Here is a 21,157-nt window from a genome sequence, read left to right as displayed (position 1 = left end):
TTCGGGCCTCTTTTTTAACTTTCCTCCCGAATCTGAGCAACACCTCATTGGCAGCATATAGCAGGACATTCAGAACTCAACCTTCGCGTCATCGCGCCTTAAATTTTTCAGATGCAGCACGGACGTCCATCAAGTACGAATAGTTGTATCTCTGCGCCGTCGTTAACGCGCATCCTTTCCCTCGCTTTATTTCCATATTGTGTTCGTTTGCGTTCGTTTTATTCGTAATGGTGCCTCAAGCACTGCGTGAATAACACAGCCGAAGGTATATATAGGAGAGATGTGTTCGGGCCTCTTTTTTAACTTTTCTCCCAAATCTGAGCGACACCTCATTGGCAGCATATAGCAGAGCATTGAGAACTCACGCTTCGCGTCATCGCACCTTCAATTTTTCAGATGCAGCACGGACGTCCGTCAAGTATGAATAGTTGTATCTCTGCGCCGTCGTTAACGCGCATCCTTTCCCTCGCTCTATTTCCACGTTGTGTTTGTTTGCGTTTGTCTTATTTGTAATGTTGCTTTAAACTAGAGCAGAGCATTGCGAGTTCACGACTCACGCCATCGCGTCTTACATTTTTCATATACAATGGGGACATCCATCTTGCGAGAATATAGTTATATCGCATTTACACTTTAGATGTCTCTTACTTTTAAATTTCGAAATAAATTAAGGTTAAGTTTGCCCGAGATATGCTATATGCTATATCCAAATCAATAGTCATTTTGAAAAGGAAGAAATATGTTTAAAGGTCTCTCATGAGGTCTATAAAGTTTGCGTATGTCTAAAAATCGAACCGACTATCGTTTCTACGGGAGTTACACATAGCGGATGAAGAAAGGGGATGATAAAGCGCCTGTATGTCAACAAAAAGGTGACAATTTCACAGAAAAATGTTTACCCTTCAGAAATATTAGTTCTTGATGGACCTCTGTTCACCACTATGCGTAAAAGCACCTCTCTTTCACTCCTAACTCTTTCTTCTTCCGTTCATTTAAGAAATTTTCCGCATTATATTCTCGGTCGTAATTTTTTTTTCTCTTCTTATTTTGCTATCTGTCAGAGGGGCGCGTTTTTGGCGCGCCAAGGGGGCGTATCTGCCAATGGCAGATTGGCCTTATGGCCAGTTCGAGCCTGGCGGGTTCCTCTTCCTCCCCCTCCCCAAGTTCTCTGAAAAATTGTGTTGGTGAGAAAACTTTGAATAGGTATAGGTATTTAATTTGATAATTATTTCTACAGGCGGATCCAGCAATTAGGCAACATTGGATTTCCTCCAATTAAAACTTTGTTAAATAATCGATTCTTTTCGGAGCACCTGGCCCCTCCGGGCATCGATACATTTCCATGAGTTCAAATGGAGGAAAAGCAATGTCGCCAATTTGCTGGATCCGCCAATGATTCTGATTGTTCTCAGGAAGGTAAAGGGGGACGAGGCACAGACAAGTATTTCCCTCTTTAGAAAAATTGCAAAAATATAGCGTAAGAACGTAGGGGCGTATGTATGCCCCCTCCCCCCCCCCCCCTGCTTCGCCCGAAAGAAAGGATGCCGATAAAGAGATGGAAGAAAGGAGAAAGAACGGTAGGAAGAAGGAAAGAGGCCTGTATTCGGTGGTTATTCATGACGAAATTGAATCGAACTGCATATCGTCACCTTCCAGGCAAAGTATCACAAGCGCCATGCGACGTTTAAAAATTTCCGCCGCCATTTTATTTTTTTACTGAGAAATTGTTGGTTGAATCTGTTCGAAAATTTCACTAAATTTTATCGGCAGCACAAAGAAAATTCGGTGTAATTTTCGGACAGCTTCGTTGAACAATTTCTCTGTGAAAAAATATAATGGCGGCGGAAATTTTTAAGCGTCGCATGGCGCTTGTGATACTTTGCCTGGAAGGTGACGATATCGTGACCTTCCGGCCTGAGTATCACAAGTTCCACTTGGCAAACTTTTCAGGAGACACGAAAAACTGATTTGCGACTGCATAAGACAGATATTCGGCTTGAAACTTGGGATACCGATCTTTTATTGACTTAATATGGAGATGCATCTCGTTATTTCAAAACCACCCATAAAAATTGATTTCGATAAAAATTTCAGTTATGATACTTTGTCCCGAAGGTAGCGATATCAAATGCTTCAAAAATTTGTAAATTTTCAGCAGGGGGGGGGGGGGGGGGGCGGAATCCCCCTTCGCACAATCCCCCCTCCCGCCCGAGACGACTGGCAATCCGCCAATGCATAGAGAAAAAAAAGGAGGTGTTAGCACTTCGGGCATCTTGGAATTTTTTTCATAACGTAGGACGGCACAGCGACTTATATCATCGAATTTCTTTGAAATGGTGTAACTTATGGAAAAAAGTCATTCTCTGTAAAGTGCTTGAGATTACATCATGAGTTGATTTAAGCAAAAAAATGGGACATTATGGTCCGTTTTTCATACTTCGAATTCCGGATTGCGCCGGTCAGGTTGTACCGACCTACGTCACAGGGTAAACAAACCTCAAGATGCAAACACCTTCTTTTTTTCTCTAAGTCGCCAATGTTACGGTTTCACCGTGGCATTTGTGTGTTTTAGCTAATAAGTTCGAAGTTACGGAAAAAGGACGAGACACTTATTAGATTTAAAATGCGCGCTCTCTAGTGACGTAATAACTCAGATCGTTGTTGTTGTTGTTGTTTTTAAACGGACATTTCAAATCCCTCACCCTGATTGGCTAACCCCAGAGGCGTTGCTGTGATTGGTCGAGCTCGTTTGTTTAGAAGCTTGAGCTGCTCGAAAAGTCGTTTCGTTTTCACGTTTCATGTCTTTTTAAAAGTTATTAAACTATTCTTTTAATAAGTAGCCATGATTAGTTAATTGTAGTTGTTTCGAATATCCTTTGCGAGTAAAGTAAGGTATGTTCTATTATTACATTAGTGTATTAGCTGCAATTTCAACCTTTGTTATCAGTTTGAACGCGCGAAGTCTATTGTGCCCGCCTAGGTTAGGAAGATCACCACCTTATTTTACCGCTATCATTGCGTTAAAATATATGCTTTTACGTCTTTTGGTCCTTGATTTTCATGTTTTAATGGTCAATCTACTTGTCAACTGAAATATTGTTCTGCTACTTTCTCGGAACATTTCCGGAATCCAAGTGCCTTAAGCCCTGGAATTGATCCCCTCAAAGCTCTGCTCTTTATTTCGTCATGACGGAACTTCAAGCCGAATAGGTTTCTACACATCATTTTCCTGATATTCTCTCTGTTTACTAAATAAAACTTATTTCGTTGCAACGAGTGCGTATGAATATTTCACTGATAGAAACTTCACGTTTAGTCACCCGGCGGGTTATGAACGATCGTATGACCAGTGTGTTGAAATGAGAAGGCTGCATACAGAGGTCTTAATAATGAACAAACTAGCTTGTAGTTAATAATTGCATGCTCTAAACTGTATCCCCCTGAAGTGCCTTGATTAATTAAATTTTCTCTTCATTCTACTTCAGGTCAGACAAGATGAGTTCTTCTTCATCTTCACAGCGTCAGAGGCTTACGCTTATTGCCCAGTTTGATGACATTTGTAGATGTTACGAAATTTTGGCGGAAGGATGCGAACAAGGTAAAATTTAATTCTTTTTTGGTGATAGTATTGGTAGAAGTTTACCAATAAGTATTATAACACCAACTGTATACTATGTGAATAGACCATGGAGTTATAATGTGAATGGGAGAGCTAGCACCACTTTCCGAGACTCCCGTGTCACGCTGGGTCACTTTTCCAATACATCATCAGTTGCTGTCCGTTCACGGGGACTCGACCATTGGAATCGCTACTTATTCTACATTGTCATTTTGGATTGATAAAGTGACCAAAGCTCGGCGCTCATCAGGCTCGGAACTGGTTGGCTGGAACATGGCGCCAGCTCTCCCATTCACATTACGACTCTATGTACTCTATGGAATAGACTTAAAGAACCAACTAGCAATGAACCTTTTCTGTAGAGGTTTATAATTACATTCATTAATATTGATTTAAAAGTAGAGGTGTTCAAAGGAATCCTCGGTACTGCTAGTTCTAAAGCACGGATGCACTGCCTAAGGCTGCTCTGGTTAGGTATGGCTGTCGCCATTGGAACTGTTTTAATTGGACGTATTTCTGTCAAACGGAACTAAACGCCAATTTGAGTTCCTTCTGAAGAATTTAGAATCCCGGATAGCGCGTTCTGTCAAATGAAACTGAGCGCCATGGAAAAGCATTGCGAGTATAAGACGGAACGAGCCCGACGCCGATTCCGCTGCCAATCCAAGTCCCCTTATACCTTCCTCCTCTGATGGTGCTTAGTTCCGTTTGACAGACATACATCCAATTGTGAGTTAAAGCTTTGTTGCCTGATACATTTGTTTGTTGGTTTGCTTGGCCTTCAAAACTGATATGCATAGCAGAAGCTTATTTTTGCCAGATCTAGAAACTTCAGTAGCTGTCAGTACGAGTTTTCCTATCATTACTACTTCTTTAAGACACTGTTTTGATAGCCTGCCGTTAACCGGTAGAGGAACGCCATCTGAAACCATCTCCCATGAAATCTGATGCAACTAAAATACCTAAATTAAGTCAGTTCTTTTAACCACATATCAATTCATTCAATAGGTAACACGGTTCTTGGATGCAGCCAGAATTTTTAATTTTATTACTTACTTACATTTGTGTAAAATTTCATGAAAAAAATTATGATACCACTGATTTTCTTTCAAATCAACGCTCGAAACTGAAAGTAGCATTGAATCTGAGGCTATAATGGAGGAAAATACTTGCTTCATAAGAGTGTCAATCTCTTTTTTTAATCAAATGCTGCATGTAGAGATGGATCAGAAAACGTCAGGAGAGTTGCTTTTCCATGAGGCAACTTCAAATTTCAGAATGATTGTTTCTACCCTATGTTGTAGGAACCCTGCTCATACATTGAGCCCTATTTCTGTGTGAAGGGTTTCATTTAATAAAAGAGCCAAGACATTTTCACGCAGCAGATATGTTCCCTCATTACAGCCTCAATTTCAAGATCAATTTTTAAGCTTACTTAGGAATTACTTAATTTGAGAGAAAAGCAGCAGCACTGAAAAGTATCCCTCACCAAATTTTCCAGCCAAATGAATGATTGAGTAGAAAATCATCGCTGTATACCAGAATTCTATTCTAGTTCTATTTTTCCTGATTATAATTTAAGTCATTCGTTCTCAGAGTTCTGCCATTGAAGTGATTCCCTTCTGTTCATCTAATCCTTATATTTCGTTGAAATGTGTTTAAGCAGATTTCAAGCGCTTCGTGTTGAGCCAAGAAGGTGTGCGACTAAAATGGCTAGAAGCAGTCAATGAGTGTCAACGCATGAAGGGTGCACTTGAGTCGAGTAACAATGAGATCTCAACTCTCAATAAAAAACTGCGCACAGCCAGGATAATGCTTGACCGAGAGAAAGCAATGAGAAGAAATGCAGAGCGAGATTTGGCAGCCATTATCAGAGACTATGCAGCAATGGTACGTTCTTTTCAGGATATATAAAGCCTCAAAAGAGGCTTTTTTCCTTTAAAACTATTTTTCTCATCGGAGATCTTATTCCTAATGATGAATCTTTTTTTTGTCATCTGATAAGGACTAATGAAAAACAAGGGCCCTATCTTAAAATCTGTGTTGATTTTTAGAGGTTAGCATCTCAATCGAAAATTTATCAAATTCGAAGGTGAACTGAAAAAATAAGAAATAAGATAGGTAGGTAGATATTTATTTTTAAAAAGAGAGGAAAGAAAAAATTGAAGAGAAACTCAAGTACAGTGAAGAAGTTTTTGACTGAACCATACCCCCATCGCCTTCTGTAATTGAGGCCATAGCTGGAATAACCACCTATAGTGGAAAAGATAGTTGTGAGAAAATCACATTTGAAGTTTTGATTTTAAGATGCGTCGCTGATTTTGCGCTGTAGAAAAACTGCAAAAGCTTTTTTTTTAAATTGGTTATGCCTTTTGAACAGTCCACTGTGCATTTTTGAAAAAAAAAAATCAGAATTTAATAAATGTATTTTGTAGGTGGCTATTTCACCTATCTGGTAAAATGTCTGATTAATTGCTTTAAAAACACAATTGATGCTTTGCAACAGTCATAGAATGTCATTAAAAGCAAAATAATAGTCCTGTGACATTGATGAAGCGCGTGATTGCATTGGTGGGCTGAAAAACACTGGTATGTGTATTGGTACGCATTTATAGATGGTCATTCCACCTAACACCAAGTTTCAAGATAAAATGGCTGTTCAATTGATTGAAAACACAAATTAATGCTTTGTAACTGCCCTATAATACGAAGCGACGTTTAGGGGGCGACCGCGGGTAAGCAGGGGCTTTTTGTTTTAAAAGAACGGGTTTTTTCCTACCCTGATGGATCTCAGCGGACTTCTGTCCATAAGTTTCTGTGCAATGAAAAATTTGTCTCATGGTCCCGACCGTTTATAATTACTTTAATATTGTGTTTGTTTCATGCGTCACAGAAGTATTTCTTGCCCATGTATCAAATTACAACACCAAATCATAATTTTGTGATATGCTCCTCTGATCCACTGAAAACTTGACAGCTCTTTTGGTATTTGCTTTTTTCTCATCAATTACCTTACTTGATAACTTTCAGGATAACTCTGTCACAAATGCGACCATGAGGAGTAGATACAGCGCTGATGCCAAGCTAGCAGATGGTCTGAATACCATTAGCGAACGGGATTCAGGTAAGATTTGGATAAGATTCATAGTCATTCATATTCATAATCTCAAGTTTTTAGTTGACTTTTTAAAGCCAGTACAGTGGACTCTCGATAATTCGAATCTCGATAATTCGAAGGAAGGTCTGTTTCCCTTGAAAATCTCTCGATAATTCGAAGAAAATCAATGTATTTTTCTCCCCTCGTTAATTCGAAATTTTTAAGCTGGCGTGGCCCTCTATAATTCGAAATTGCGACGAAAATTCTCTCTGTAATTCGAAATGTGGGAAGTAAGTATGGCCCTCCCTCTATAATTCGAAATAAGACTGTACGTTTCCTCTACAATTCGAAGTCAACTGTTTATGTTCCTGGGTGTCTGAAAGAGCTTGACCTTTGACCTAAAGACCTTTTGGCGTAAATCCGTCCATTTGCCCCTCTATAATTCGAATTCTTCACCTTCCCTCTATAATTCGAACCTCTCTAATTCGAAATTTTTCTACATGGAATCTCTTTAATTCGAACTCTCTTTATTTCGAAACCTCGCTAATTCGAAGAAAAAACCGATTCCCTTCAATTTCGAATTATCGAGAGTCCACTGTAATACAAAATCAGATGGATTTTGTGATGTTTTAGGAGTCTTAAAGGTTCCAAGAAGCTGGTTGCTTACTACAGTCCAACAGGATTTTACAAAAAATGGACTACGTGGTTTTTAAATTGTGCACCTAGGAAAATGTCACAATTGAAATAAATATAAATCTATTATAATTTAATAAGCTGAAAAGGGTTAAAACAACAAAAAAAACACATGTATAAAAAGAGTGAAAATAATGAACCAATGTGCTCTGAACTGAGTAAAGAAATTATTTCCTCTGGGCAAGAGGAGTTCTCACTTAAAAGTCCCGCCAAAGTTCCCGTCGGAAACAACGCTAACGCGCTGAACGCTGGAATTATTTTCAAAACTTTCAGGGGCAAAATTGCGTGTGTGGCCGCTGCCTGCTGATACTAGTTATCAGTTCTTTGTAAAGGAAGTCAAAAACGTAAAAAAACTTGTGAATCATCATTCCTGTTTTAGTCATTTTTATGATGTGATTCACAACTCCTCTCAAGTTGTCAACAACCCCCCCTTTTTTGACTAAATGTGCCTTGAAGTAATGTTTTTATTACTCTTAACTTTTTATTGTTGTCTGTCGGTTTTTAAAAGAAAAAAATTTGTCATTAATGTATTTTATACAGTTAAGTACAAGTATTTCTCACGATTTCATTAATTTTTTCTATCGGTTTCCCCAAGAAGAAGAAAATCCTCCATAGTTGAGAGCAGTTTTGCTACAAGGCTATTCAAAATTCTTCCAGTTTTACAAGAAAGAGGATGTTATGTCCTTATAAAGCATGCTGTCATGGATTTCTTCAGCTTTTTCGGGAGCTCATGAGTTACTCTAACAACACTTGTTGTTGAGTGTCCACAAAAATATGCCTAGCCTAAATTTTGAAGCCAGAGGTGGACTAGCTCCAAATTTTCTGGAAGCGGGCCCTACCGAAAAAAGAATTCGGGTTTGGTGGCAAAAGGGGGAGAGAAGTTTAGAAAGCAGTCATGACAGGCTCTGGGAGACTTTAAAAAAAAGCTGAATAGGACCCCAAAAATCTGCCAAGAGGAGGCTGTTTTGGCCGAAGTTCAGGGAGCATGAGTCCTACCTGTCTACCCTTACTTGAATTACTCGTTGACAAGTACTCACTAGAAAGTGAAAAATTGGGGGGCGCAGAAAGTTTTTCGGAGCAAAAATTTGTTGCAGTCTCACTACACACACTCAATGATCTCTGCAAAAATGTAACAGGCCTAGGTGGAGCAAAAATATAAGGTAGGGAGGTCAATTTTTTGTGTTTGGATGAAGAATCTTACTTTGACTGAGTTCTCATTCTAAACAAAAAAAAAAAAAAAATTACAGATGTTTTAAGGGGTTAAAACTAGTAAAAATGAAAATTGGTACATTTACATTTTACATGTATGCCGTTATTCTATAGCTGCTTCCTACTTATAATCAAAGTCAAAAAATATAAGATTTGTTTAATTTTTCTTATTTTCAACATACTAAAATCACCTGTTCTAAACGTTGGTTTTCAAAAAAAAAGAAATGTTTAAGTTGACATCAAATCAGAACCTCCTCTCCTGCATCCTAATCAGATTATCTTTTTTGTTCTCATAGACATACGATCGGAATTGAGTTACTCTCGCTCGGATGATGATTTGGATGTATCTTACGGAAAGCAATGGAAAAGAAATAGGCCACCACCTATGGCAAGCCCAGAGCCTGTCAGTGCAAAGCGAAGGCGCTCATCTTTATCCACGAATACCAACACAAACTCAAAAAGGACTCTAGAGGTAAGAAATTTCAGTTTCACACACAGCCATTCAGCATTATGTATTGTGGAGCGAGGTATTTTTTTTAACCGTATTGAAGTTACGAACCTACTTTAGACAAAGGGGAATTTGGGTAGAACGGCTCAGCCAAAAAGTTAAGAAAGATCCAAAATCATCAGATGTATGTAGCTTGATTTGCAATTTCATCAGTTGCAATGAAAACAGTTTAAATCCAGCTTTAGTTTTTTTGGCTATGCTCACCACATCTAATTTGGCAGTGCCTAATTGAGGAGGACCAAATACTCTCTTAGTCCAAGATCTGATCTAATACAAAAAGTATTTAAATATTCACCAAGTCCAACTGTTCATTTTTTTCTACCATTACTAAAAGTTGCATTTATTGGTATTGGCTGTAGCGTATTCCCATAAAAAATGGAACTGTAGATTGTGCAGTGCAGAAAACCGAAAGAAATTTTTTTGTAAGCTCAAGCAATTTTTCCCCAGTTTTTCATGGCCTAGTCCAACTGGTCAGCTTCACCAGAACCAAACTTTAATAGCAGTATATTTTCTTGGTAGGTTGTCCTCTGTTCGTAGGACAGTTTTAAAAATTGCCTTTCTAATTCAAACTTTTTTCTACTCAAAGATTAAACTTTAGTTTATACCGAAGAACATCGCTTCATCATTGTCCTCTGTCGTATCTTTGTAAGAGCAAATCTGACTCATCTCTGTCCTGTTAAATTTCCTAGTACTTTGCAAAGATTTTAGGAGCAATTTCATATTCTTGTTCTTGGCAAACACGGATTTTGTGTCAGATGTACGATTTTTACTTGTTATTTTACGTCAAATCTTCTACTCATATTAGCTACACATTGACCTGTAGAGTCCATCAACTCAATTTCATTACTGTCGGAAAAAAGAGTAACGGGTCTCCTGGTATGAAGGAGGAAGTCGAGAACTTTCACATCCTCACATCGTAAACATGCTATCACAAATGAGTTATTGACTGGATCTGGAAAGAAAGTCCCTGTTGTATCGATCAATAATTTTCTCATGATTTCAATTTAAATTTAATGTAAGCGTTTATAATTTCCCAGATTCATGGAGGCAAGGAAAGCCTGGTCACAACAACAACCGTGACCATGAAAAAGGGAGAACCTGTCACCGCGACACAGACAATGCACACCATTCCTGCTTCGTCTTCCTCAACGACTTCGCTGTTCGCCCATCCAACTACTCCGGCAGCAAGACCATTTCCCAGCCGAACAAAGATTCAAGCGTCCGCTCCACCAGCATCTGGTGTGTATTCTACCTTTCTATTCCTTTATTGCAATGCATGCCCCAATGAAAATCCACTGATAAACAATTGGCCTCTATCTCATCAAAGTTAATCTTCTGTTTTCCTACTAAAATTAGTGGACCCTTAATTTGATTCTTGGACTGCTTTCATAATAATAATATATATATTACAATATAAGTAAGTATTTACTAACAAAAAAAAGGAAATAGCATGTTTAATGTGACTAAGTTCACTTGAAGAAACTCAATAAATGAGAAAAGTATGGTGAATTCATAAATATCAGCTTAACTGAAATGCTGCTTGATCTGATACTGATAAATCTGAGGAAATAAACAGATTTTGTGGAGTGGAACTGTAACTGATACCATACATTTTCTTAAACAAGTCAGAACAGCTGCTGTAAAGAAATTCTACATCTTAGTTATTGTGTTGGTTTTAAAGAAATGTGTCTGAACACATCTGTGTCAGATTGAATTGTTCTTTTTTGCTGGTGTAAAAATTTAAATTTCGCTTTTAAATTTTCTTTTTAGATGATGAATCAGATTTTACAAACATGAATGAAAATCTACAGAATATCAGCCCCAACATCAGAGAATATGGCGCAGGGAGCCAAATCAATTCTAGAATGCATCAGTTTATCCAGAGAACTATCATGAAACCAGAAAGCTGTGGTCCCTGTGGCAAGAGGTAGTTTCCAAAGTTGTTTTCGTTACGCTAAGGACCATTTAAGGCCTCGATAGACGATCAAATTCCTGAACCAATTCTGATCAAAGTAGCATCAAAGTGTCGGGAGTCATCAGTCTTAAATTCATTAATTTGCTTCTTTTTAAAATGACAACTTGGCAGAAATGTTTCCTGTGGCAGGAAATGATGAATGGTGGCACTCCGTTCTGATCTTACTTTGAACAAAAAAGTGCGGCCCGTCAAAATTTGATGGAAGATGGTGACCACCAGTCATCAGCATGTCTACTTTGATCGGAATTGGTTCGGAATTTGATCGTCTATGCAGGGCTTTAGAAAGCTCATGAGAGAGAAGAATTTTCCTTAACTATGTAGTAGACGGCAAAAATATTGGCTCAAATCAATTTTCTATCAAAAAATAAGTTGAAATCGTTTGATAAAGTAGAGTGATGCTTTCTAGGGCTATAATTGGCACACCCTTTGGAAATGTATTTATTTGAAAGTTGCAAGAAAATACAAAATATAACAATAATGTATTTTCTTTGGAAAATACACTAAAAAAAAACATGATAGATAGACTTTGAACCGCATCAATTGCTATAGTGAAGAAAAATTGCTCACTTATGAGGAAAGAGTGGTACAAGATGTTTGCTACCATGCTGTCATAAAACCTGGGCTACAATTTTTTGTAAATATCAATGTAAACCAAGAAGAAGTACATCCCCTGACTGTGTTGCAGTCAAACCCTTAGTGGATGCGTCGCATCCTTACAGGTTAATAGGAAGGAAGTGAGCCTATCTAGTTACTATCTCCTATCAACAGCCCTAAAAATCATGAAAATCGTAGTATCTGAAAACAGAATGAAATTTTAAAATCTTTATCCGCTGGTTTTCTTTCCCTGAAAAATTCTTATGTGCTGTCATTTTTTCTTCACAGAATTAATTTTGGCAGGATGGCCTTGAAGTGTATAGATTGTCGAGCTATTGCTCACTATGATTGTAAAGAACAAGTACCATTACCCTGTGTGGCCATGGGAACCACACCAACCGGAAAAGGCGCAGTAAAGGTAATTTCTAATCAGCTGCTATTTCTCTTGTGTGTGTTACAACTTATACTCATGTAGACATAATTTAAAAAATTCTTCTTAGTTATCAGAAAACCTAATCCAATTTCCGCTCCTTTGAAATATAGGATTTGACGTTTCAACTAATGATTACTTTTAGCTGATCTATGAATAACAACAAAATCAGCCTTTCTCAAAAAGGCTCAAGCGCCAGAAATGAGATTTCAAGGAAAACAGTGAAAACTGTTTTAAACGGCCCGCACCAGACTTCGGAGGTTAGAAACAAGGGAAAAGAGTGCACTTTAAAATGGGATTGTGGTTTTTTTAGAAATATCCCTAAAATTGAAGGGGAAAATGAAGGAAAAACCGAATTGGAGTTAGAGTCTTTTGGAGTACATATGAACAAAATCATGTCTACCTAATTTCCTCATTTTAAGTCAAATTTTTAGTATTCCAAGCCGTAATGTGCATGAAAACTTTCAATTACAATTTAACTTCGTAAAATAAGTTGATACTTTACTTACTAATGATTTCATTACTCATGAAGTGCAAAAGCTTAATAAAATTTAAAAATAAAGTGTGACTTAAAAATATAAATATGGGTTATTCTTATTTCCCTCCCTGTCTCTATCTGGTGTCTGTGTTCCTATTTGGGGATCCGGTCTTATGACTTGATCCACCAATGGGAGAGCTGGACACCGGAGAGAGAGAGGGACGGTTACAAAGAGACGCCATATTTCTTTATCTGAGTTACTTCAATCGAGAGCGTGCCGACGTGCAATACGGTCAAAGATGTGAGTAGTTTTCCCAGGGGGAAAATCACCCTTAGGGTGTTTGTTTTTACGTTTTGATTCTTTTTATTGTGTTCGGGCCGGTCGGCAACTCGTTGTTCTTGACGTATTATCTCTTTTTTCTTTTCACGCTTCCTTTTTCTCAGCTGCTTCAGCAGCACCGCTTCAAAAGATATGTTTGGCCTGAACGAACAAAAATTTACCCCCGCATACTTGAAAATTCGAAATGACTGTATGAGCGATTCAAAACGGATCAAATCAAGATAAGCAAGCACTATTTAGCGCTTCGGCGCCCAAGTCTTTTTGAGAATGGCTAGACCTATCAGATGTTTTTTAGGTGTTAAAAATCAATTTTTCTGTCTGTCACTTCGCAACTAAAGCATCTATGCTTAAGCAACACCAAACTTCCAAAACCTCAATTTTCGATTCTTTGGCGCTCAAGTCTTTTTAAGAGTGACCAATTCAACTGTGGGACTCTGTGTTCACTCCTATAATACCAACCAATTGCGCATTTTTAGACTCCTTACTTTTTTTTCAGGGCACCATTTCTGACTTTACTCCTTCAATTCCACCTATGGTACCTGCTCTTGTAATCCACTGTATCAATGAAATAGAACAGAGAGGTATGTCAGAAATTGGACTCTATCGCGTTCCGGGATCAGATAAAGAAGTGAAGGCTCTTAAAGTAAGTTTCTTGTTTCTGTTATCTCAAAGTATGAATCACAGTAACGATTCAATGCTTGTTATCAAAATAGGTGAATGTTCGATTAGTAATGCGAGACAATTTTCCAAAAAAAAGTTTTTTTTAAAGATTTTTTGCTCAGTATTTTGCAAAAACGATACGTTTTGTCATTGAATTGTGGTATCCAGGATCTGGATACACCGGGATTACTGGGACTCTTCAGGGAATGAAAAATATTCGGGAAACTCAACGAATTTGTTAAATAATAATTGGTGCTACAAACTGCAAATTTCTCCATTTTCTGTTCTGAGATGTAATTATTCTTAGAATCAGTGATTAGTGTTGACTAGGTTTCACAGAATCAGACCAAATATTACAGTAAAACCTCGCTAAGTCGGTTTCCGGATAAGCCGGTAACCCGCTTTAGTCGGTAGAATCGCCCGGTCCCGTTTATCACCCATATAACACAATGCTAAATAAGTCTCGGTATCTCGGTTTGGTCAGATTCTGAACCCGCTTAACTCGGTTAAATTTTTCCATCTCGACCTGTTTTTCTTCGATCGTAACCCGAGATCAAGCGTAGGTAGTGTTTCCGTGCGCGGTGCGGGTCGGGTCAAGTTACGCCACGAAGGGTGAGCGAATCTCTGAGAGAACGCAGCGCAGTGCGAGAGACGACATCAGCTCCCCCTCTCCTCCTCCCTCCCATCCCCACTCAGCCCGCTCGTATCGGCACGAGCCCCTCTCCTCCTCCCTCCAATCCCCACTCAGCCCGCTCGTATCGGTACGAGCCCCTCTCCCCCTACCATCTTGCATTGCCGTTCCCCGCTCCCCCGAGGAATCTTCCTCAAGTTCCTCAGAGTTTTTCGAGGATTTTAGCGAGTATTGTTACGTTGCATTTTCAGTGCAACGACCCGGACCCGCCACTCAGCGGGCGGCCGCGGCGCATCACCGCGCGGCACCCCAACAAACGATTAGCCCGATGACTTCATGATGCCCTGACACTTACAACACGCAATTTCAAGTGCATCTCATGAAATTTTACTCTTTAGTACCATTTTCTTCGATCAAATGGCTCTCCTAAACACTCCTACAAGTCACTCTACACGCACGTTTGCGTTTGTCCAATTTAGGGCGCGAAATTTGAAAAAGCGCGGCAGGAAAAGTGGCAGTCCGCGTAAGTCGGTAACCCGCTTAACTCGGTAAATTTCCTCGGTCCCGATGAAAACCGACTTAGCGAGGTTTTACTGTAGTTAGAAAACTGATTTTTTTCACAAAGTTTGGAGAAAAATCTTGTTTTTTTCTAAGAGAATTTAGAGAAAAAACAAGTGGAAATTCTAGGTTTTCACAAGGGAATTTTTCTGTGAAAATTAAAGAAATGTCAGAGAATGAAAAAAATCAAGACTTCTTGACACCATGCGTAAAATGGACATTTACTTTGAGCTGTAAATTAGGAATTTGGCCAAATGGCAAAAATGCCAGATCATAGCAAACTGTCTCCGTTTTGGAACTTCTTGAACCCTAGATGCCTATCAAACAATTATTGGTAATTTGGTAATTAACGACCAAGACTTTATTATTCATGTATTGAATGAGTGAGAGTATATCATACTTTTATTTTTATCTGAAGACATCATCTCTTCTTTAAACAAGGAAGCACTGCTGATAAACTGTTTGCCTGTTTTTATTTTCTTGATTCGTTTTTCATAATGTCTTCCCCCTTGAATTTTCAGGAGAAATTCATGCGAGGGAAGGGTGCTCCAAATTTATCACAAATCAAAGATATTCCAGTAATTTGCAGTTGCTTGAAGGACTTTCTGCGTAATTTGAGTGAGCCGTTGATTCCTACGTCAATGTGGGGTGATTTTGTCAGAGCAACAGAAGCAGAGAAAACCAAGGCGTTGGACGAATTTCGTGCTATTTTGTACCAAGCTATTTACTGCAGTCTTCCACAACCAAATCGAGATACACTAGCTTACATAATCCTCCACTTACAAAGGTAAACATTTCAATTAGTGCGGTCTTCTTGTCTGATCCCTAGAAATCTCTCACAAAAATTATTGCCACCTTAAACATGAGAAAGAGAGGGAATAAACAAACGGATAATAGTTCATCCTTGCTGGATTCAAATAATTGGCCTACATGCTGACTTCAATACTTTAAATACCTGTCTTCTTGAGCAGATATAATGGTTAGTACAGAATAAGATGAAGCGATGTGGCAAGTGTAGCATGCACCCCCCCCCCCCCCCAAACAAATTCCTTGCCCGGCTGTAAATGGGACAAGTCTCTGCAGCAATGCTTAAAATGGGCCTGTTACAAACTTTCGCTAGAGCAGGAATAAGAGTTGTTTCTTACAGTAAATGGGTCAAAAATCTCAATGAGCCCATCGGCAAAGTCTAAAATGCACTCCTAACTTCATATTTTGCGTTTTTTTGAGCTTAGTACTTCAAAAACAATACTACGGCACAGGTGAATATTTCGTTAGAGGAGTTGCTCCATTCAACCGTTGCGTACTAGAACGTTTTGCAATACCCAACATAACGGAAGCTATCAAAACAGATCTTTATTAACGCGAGGAAAACTTGAATGTAAACTTGCCAGGTTGTTAACAAAAGGTTAGAATCTCGTCCTGGCACATGAGTTTTGATGTATCGGCGTCGGCCATGTTGAAAATTGTGTAGTATCCTACTGCACAGAGGAGTGACTCCTTTAATGATATGTTCACCTGTGCCGTAGTATCGTTTTTGAAGCGGGAGGCTCAAAAAAACGCAAATTTCTTACGCAGATTGTGAAGTTAGGAGTGCATTTCAGACTTTGTTAATGCGCTCATCGTGATTTTTGAGCCATTTTCTCGAAAAAAACAACTCTTATTTTTGCCTTAGCAAAAGTTTGCAACAGGCCCGTTAAAGTTATATAAATGAAAACTTATGAGTCTCAGTGCAAACCTGAGGGGAAGAGAGTTGAGCCCGGATATTTGCATCAAAAATGTTTGTCTTTAGCCCCTCTTGTGGCTTTAATCCCCCCTTCGTATAATGTGGACCCAGCTCTATCCTACCATCCTGAGACTTTTAGCACTTGAGCCGCGTTTTTAGTTTTTCCTCCTAATTTTTCATGAACATTTTACAGGGTAGCAGAATCGCCGGAATGCAAAATGCCTATCAAGAGTTTGGCTGATGTCTTTGGGCCAACCCTAGTTGGGCCGAAAATCATGTCTGCCGATGCCAGTACAGCTTTCAAAGAAAATCATCAAGCATCACAGGTATGTATGATGTTCTATTTTGGTATTTCATCTTTGTGGTAAGTCAGCATTTGGTTAGAAGTCATCTCACTTGCCTCACATGCAGGGAAAATTCGAGAGGTTAGTCACCACAGTAGTGAAATCATCATTCTCTTGAACTGACAAACATAGCAGCAAGATTTTGGATGAATTTTGAAACCCCTTCAGTCACTCAAAGATCACGAAATGAACGTTGTTAATCATGCCCTTTCTCATAGGTAGAAAGTATAATACATAGATAACCTTTATATATGTCGCAGGCAAATAGTGAAATCAGGCATTTTGTCAAATGCCTAGGCAGATAGTTTAATTTTGACAGTTTACACGATTTTGTGAATTCATGGCGAAGAGCTCACGAGTTTTCAATATTTTTAGAAGAACAACTCATGAAACCTTCGAACTTTTTTTGTCTCTTCCTCTTCAATTGCTTCTCATATTTTAAAATGTTGAAATTCCGAAAACTCTGAATTTTATAACATGCTGAAAATTTCAAGATAAACGACTGCTCAGGAGCTAAAAATTGTTTAAAATACTATTGTGTGATGCAAATTTTTACTTAGATTTTTTTTTCACATGAGCAATGAATTATTTTCTGTAAAAGTTTGAAAATAATCAAAATATCAAACTAAGTCGGAATATTTGACTATTTGCCCAGGCATTTGACAAAATGCCTGATTTCACTATTTGCATGCGACATATATAAACAAACTGTATATGTATGAAGTAGATCACAGAGGGAAGTAAGCAATTAGCCGTTCCCTTCTGCTCCTGTAACTATTTGTAATATTTTATGGGAATTACGGAAATAAATAAATAAAAAATCTGTTTTACAAAAGTTATTGAAATGGCTATGTTAAAAATCGCAACAAAAAGGAGACAAGTCAGCTGTCAGTTCCATAGCTGGCAAAAATAAGCTGTTGCCATGCACATCAGTTTTATGCGCCAAGCAACCCAATGGACGGACAAATGTGGCAACAGTGCTTTGACTCGGGGCTCATGCTCTCCCAACGTTGGCCGTTTCCTACAATAATGGTCTCATAAGAATGTTTTGTTGGTTGAGGATAATGTTTAAACTTCTTTACCGTAAAGTTACACATCAATAATAGTACGTAAAGAATTCAGGTGTAACTCCCCCAAATATTTCATACAATGATAATTGAAATGAGGTTAGTAGAAAGAAATTAAGTCACATTATATGAAAGTAGAGAAAAACATAAAATGCATTTCTTATGAGAGGAATTATTGATGCGCAAAGAAAGCGCTTTTTTCACAGGAGCTGACGTAAGTAAAACGCTTGACAGTTTCTTCACAAAATCTGATATGAACGACAATTTGCTTCTCAAAAAGTAATGCGCCGAAAAGTTTTCAATTTGTCCCCCCATACTAAATGTGCTGCATGTGTGACCTTCACAAAACGCGGCCAGGGAGGGGGGGGGGCTGACTGCCATCATTGAAAATTTCTCACTTTCACTACTTTCACGAAAGTGCACGGTGCTACAACACTTTCTGGACCCCAGGAATTGGGTATCACCAGGTAGAAAGGATATTTTGTCACCCTATGGCCAAAGTATCACAAGCATCATGCAACATTTCAAATCTTTGCTGCTATTTTATTTTTTTACAGAGAAATTTTTGGTTGAATCTGTTTGAAAATTTCACTGAATTTTATCGACAGCACAAAGAAAATTCAGTGAAATTATTGGACAGCCTCGTTGAACAATATCCCTGTAAAAAATGAAATGGTGATGGAAATTTTGAAACGTCTTATGGCGCTAGTGATACTTTGGCTGGAAAGTGACGATTTATAGCAAGGGAGTGCATAGTATATGAGCAACAAAGTTCATGGCGGTGCATGGTAGATTTGTTAACTTTCTTTTTCAAAACCTCCCCGCAAATAAATTCCTTTCATCTATGATGTCCAATTATACTAGAAAATTTGTACATAAGATTAGGAATTGATAATACTTGATGCTTTCCTTTTTGTAATTTAATTCTGAGTTTTTTCGCTTGGTAGTGTTCTTTAATGTGGATCAATTGATTTTCAGGTTGTCGAGTTGCTTTTGAAAGTCCCATCTGACTTTTGGGCCGCAATAATTTCTCCCTCTGCCATTGTTGGCCCTTACAGCCAACCCACAACTCCATATAATAGTGGAATGCGGAACACGCCATCTACAGAAAATTTAATGCGTCAGACAGTCAATAGACTCTTCTCTGGTACCCCTCTGGGGCAAAGGTAATTTAATTTTTACCAGTCATGTTGTTTTTACCACTGCCAAGTTCAACCAATAAAACATGGTTTTTGATAAAAAAAAAATGGAGCTACAAGCCCAGATAAACAATTAATATTTCTAACTTGTTTATCTTGGCTTGTAGCTCGATTTTTTAATCAAAAACCATGTTCTATAAAGCATAGCCAGCCAAAGGCAATAACATATATTTAACTTCTCCCCATGCAAAAAATGTTCCATGTTTGAGATCCGTGAGTTAATTTTACAGAAGAGAGCAGGGAAGTTGCAGAAAAGTCCATAACTTCAACCATTTCTCACTTTACGATATTTTTGCCTACTATAGGATTTTTCTCATTTTCTACTCCTAAGAACCCTCGAATTTTCAGGACTCCTTTTTGGGGGCTTATGATTCTGCTTCACATCTTCAGGTTTGCTTCATGTTCGAAGATTTGCCTCATATTCATTGCAATCCTGATCGTAAGATCAGACATCTTTTCGTCCCTTGGAGAGCATTATGTACTATAATGTGTGCCTTGCAAACCTCTTTGATATTTTTTTCATAGTTTGATGAACAATAGTTTTGAGCCAGTATGTCTTTAAACTTAAACACGTCATCCGCAAAATTCACTCTGATTTCTTAAGTTTACTTTTTTTTTTTGTCAGCTAGAGGGTGAAGAAGGAAAAGATAGCGTTCCTTTAATGGGTTATCAGCCCTGTGTAGGGCTTTATCAACTTTACTTGAATTGCCGAGCCACCAGCGATAAGAGAGGCCTTACGGCCAAAACGTTTGAGTCGAAACTTGTGTCTAGCAAGTTGACGTTTCACTTAATTGCAGACTTATATTGTTAAAACGGAATAGTTTTCTTGAAAGCTGCGCGATAAAGCTTCTTCGAGTTGGAAAAGTTAGCATCCATTCCCGGTTCTGCTAAATAATCTAAATAATCCTAAGTTTATGCTCTCAAATTTAATTATTCACTATTTGAATGCAATATTTCATTCAGAGTTAATGCTTGTATTATTTCCTTTGTTTCAGGACGCGCCGAAAGAAAAGGTTCTTCGACACACCTCCAAGCCTCAAAAAACAATAATTAGTATCATTCTATTTCCCTGCTGTAAGTGCAGGATAATTATATTCATATTATATCTGTTAACTATCTTACTTAGTTGAACGTGTACTTATGTCACCCAGCCACTAACATTATCGTAATTTTAAGTCTTTTCTCCTCACTAAGTGCTAGGTACCCTTTTTTGCCAATTCTCATAAGTCAATTTCTTCAAATTTTCCAGTTTATAACCACACCTGTGCAGAAAAATAGTCACTTTTAATTTTTTGGATCATTCGGTCATATTTTTGTACGAATTTTACCATCAGGTTTTCACCCTTGTCTGTTGATATTATGTCGTATACCTTTGTCCAGGTAGATGTACTTATGTAATAAGACTTAAATATTTTCTTAAATTGTTACTTTTACCAATTTTATATGAAAAAAAAAAAAAGACTGTACATAAATTGATCTACTCCATAATAATTATATTAAGTTAAGCTTGCGGATCTGACTTTGAAAATAAACATCTCAGGTCTAGAAATGTCTTCAGTATTTTTTTTTTATAACAACTGTGTCAAGAATAACTCCTTTTGACAGATTCTAAGGCCTTGTCTCCATGTAAGGTTTTCTCATGATGTGCAGCTGGGAAAAGTAGCGCCAACAAAACGACATCTCTTCATTTAGTAGAAAGGAACCAATGGAATAACAGTGTTTTCAAAATCGTGCAACTTAGCACAAGTACAGTCCTGCAAAATTAACAATTTTTTGGTAGAAAAACAAAAGATATTTGCTACCCTACGCATTTTTTTTTTTATTAAAAAGGAAGATATTTGATTTTGATAACACTAATCGCATTGGTTCCCCTTTGCTAAATGGGCTCCTGTTAATTGCTGTTCCAAGAGTGACTGATAGAAGAAGAAGCAAAAGCAAATTGTACGTCATTTTGTTGTTCATTTGACTGCTTGTTTCCTTGTTTTTTGTTTACATTTGGTTGGTTTTACTAATCATTTAACTTCACCCTGTA

At 38.1% G+C, this 21,157-nt stretch overlaps 1 protein-coding gene across 3 annotated transcripts; it reads left to right on the top strand.

Annotated features, from left to right (window-relative positions):
* The first annotated feature begins 2,736 nt into the window (after window positions 1-2,736).
* Window positions 2,737-20,678, top strand: tum (Rac GTPase activating protein tumbleweed). Of its 3 annotated transcripts, none has more exons than XM_019048204.2 (13): window positions 2,737-2,892; window positions 3,486-3,598; window positions 5,286-5,509; window positions 6,650-6,743; window positions 8,915-9,090; window positions 10,164-10,365; window positions 10,897-11,053; window positions 11,984-12,113; window positions 13,440-13,586; window positions 15,314-15,579; window positions 16,709-16,841; window positions 18,905-19,092; window positions 20,121-20,678. In XM_019048204.2, the coding sequence occupies exons 2-13, from the start codon at window positions 3,496-3,498 to the stop codon at window positions 20,173-20,175; spliced, it is 1,875 nt and encodes a 624-aa protein (XP_018903749.2). In that variant the 5' UTR covers window positions 2,737-2,892; window positions 3,486-3,495; the 3' UTR covers window positions 20,176-20,678. The 3 variants fall into 3 exon arrangements, with proteins under 3 accessions (XP_018903749.2, XP_018903750.2, XP_072160713.1); XM_019048205.2 differs by having other exon boundaries at window positions 2,748-2,887; XM_072304612.1 differs by lacking the exon at window positions 2,737-2,892 and adding an exon at window positions 2,944-3,071.
* The last annotated feature ends 479 nt before the right edge of the window (window positions 20,679-21,157 follow it).

The sequence above is a fragment of the Bemisia tabaci genome, chromosome 9 (assembly GCF_918797505.1).
Source record: "Bemisia tabaci chromosome 9, PGI_BMITA_v3".
NCBI classification, from domain to species: Eukaryota; Metazoa; Arthropoda; class Insecta; order Hemiptera; family Aleyrodidae; genus Bemisia; species Bemisia tabaci.
This window is presented reverse-complemented; position numbering and strand designations above follow the sequence as displayed.

Bases quoted from the DNA above. Each gene is read 5' to 3' on its own strand.
- tum (XM_019048204.2), top strand. From the start codon at position 3,496: ATGAGTTCTTCTTCATCTTCACAGCGTCAGAGGCTTACGCTTATTGCC. The intron at 13,587-15,313 runs GTAAGTTTCTTG...TTGAATTTTCAG, and splicing joins AAGAAGTGAAGGCTCTTAAA to GAGAAATTCATGCGAGGGAA. The intron at 19,093-20,120 runs GTAATTTAATTT...CCTTTGTTTCAG, and splicing joins GGTACCCCTCTGGGGCAAAG to GACGCGCCGAAAGAAAAGGT.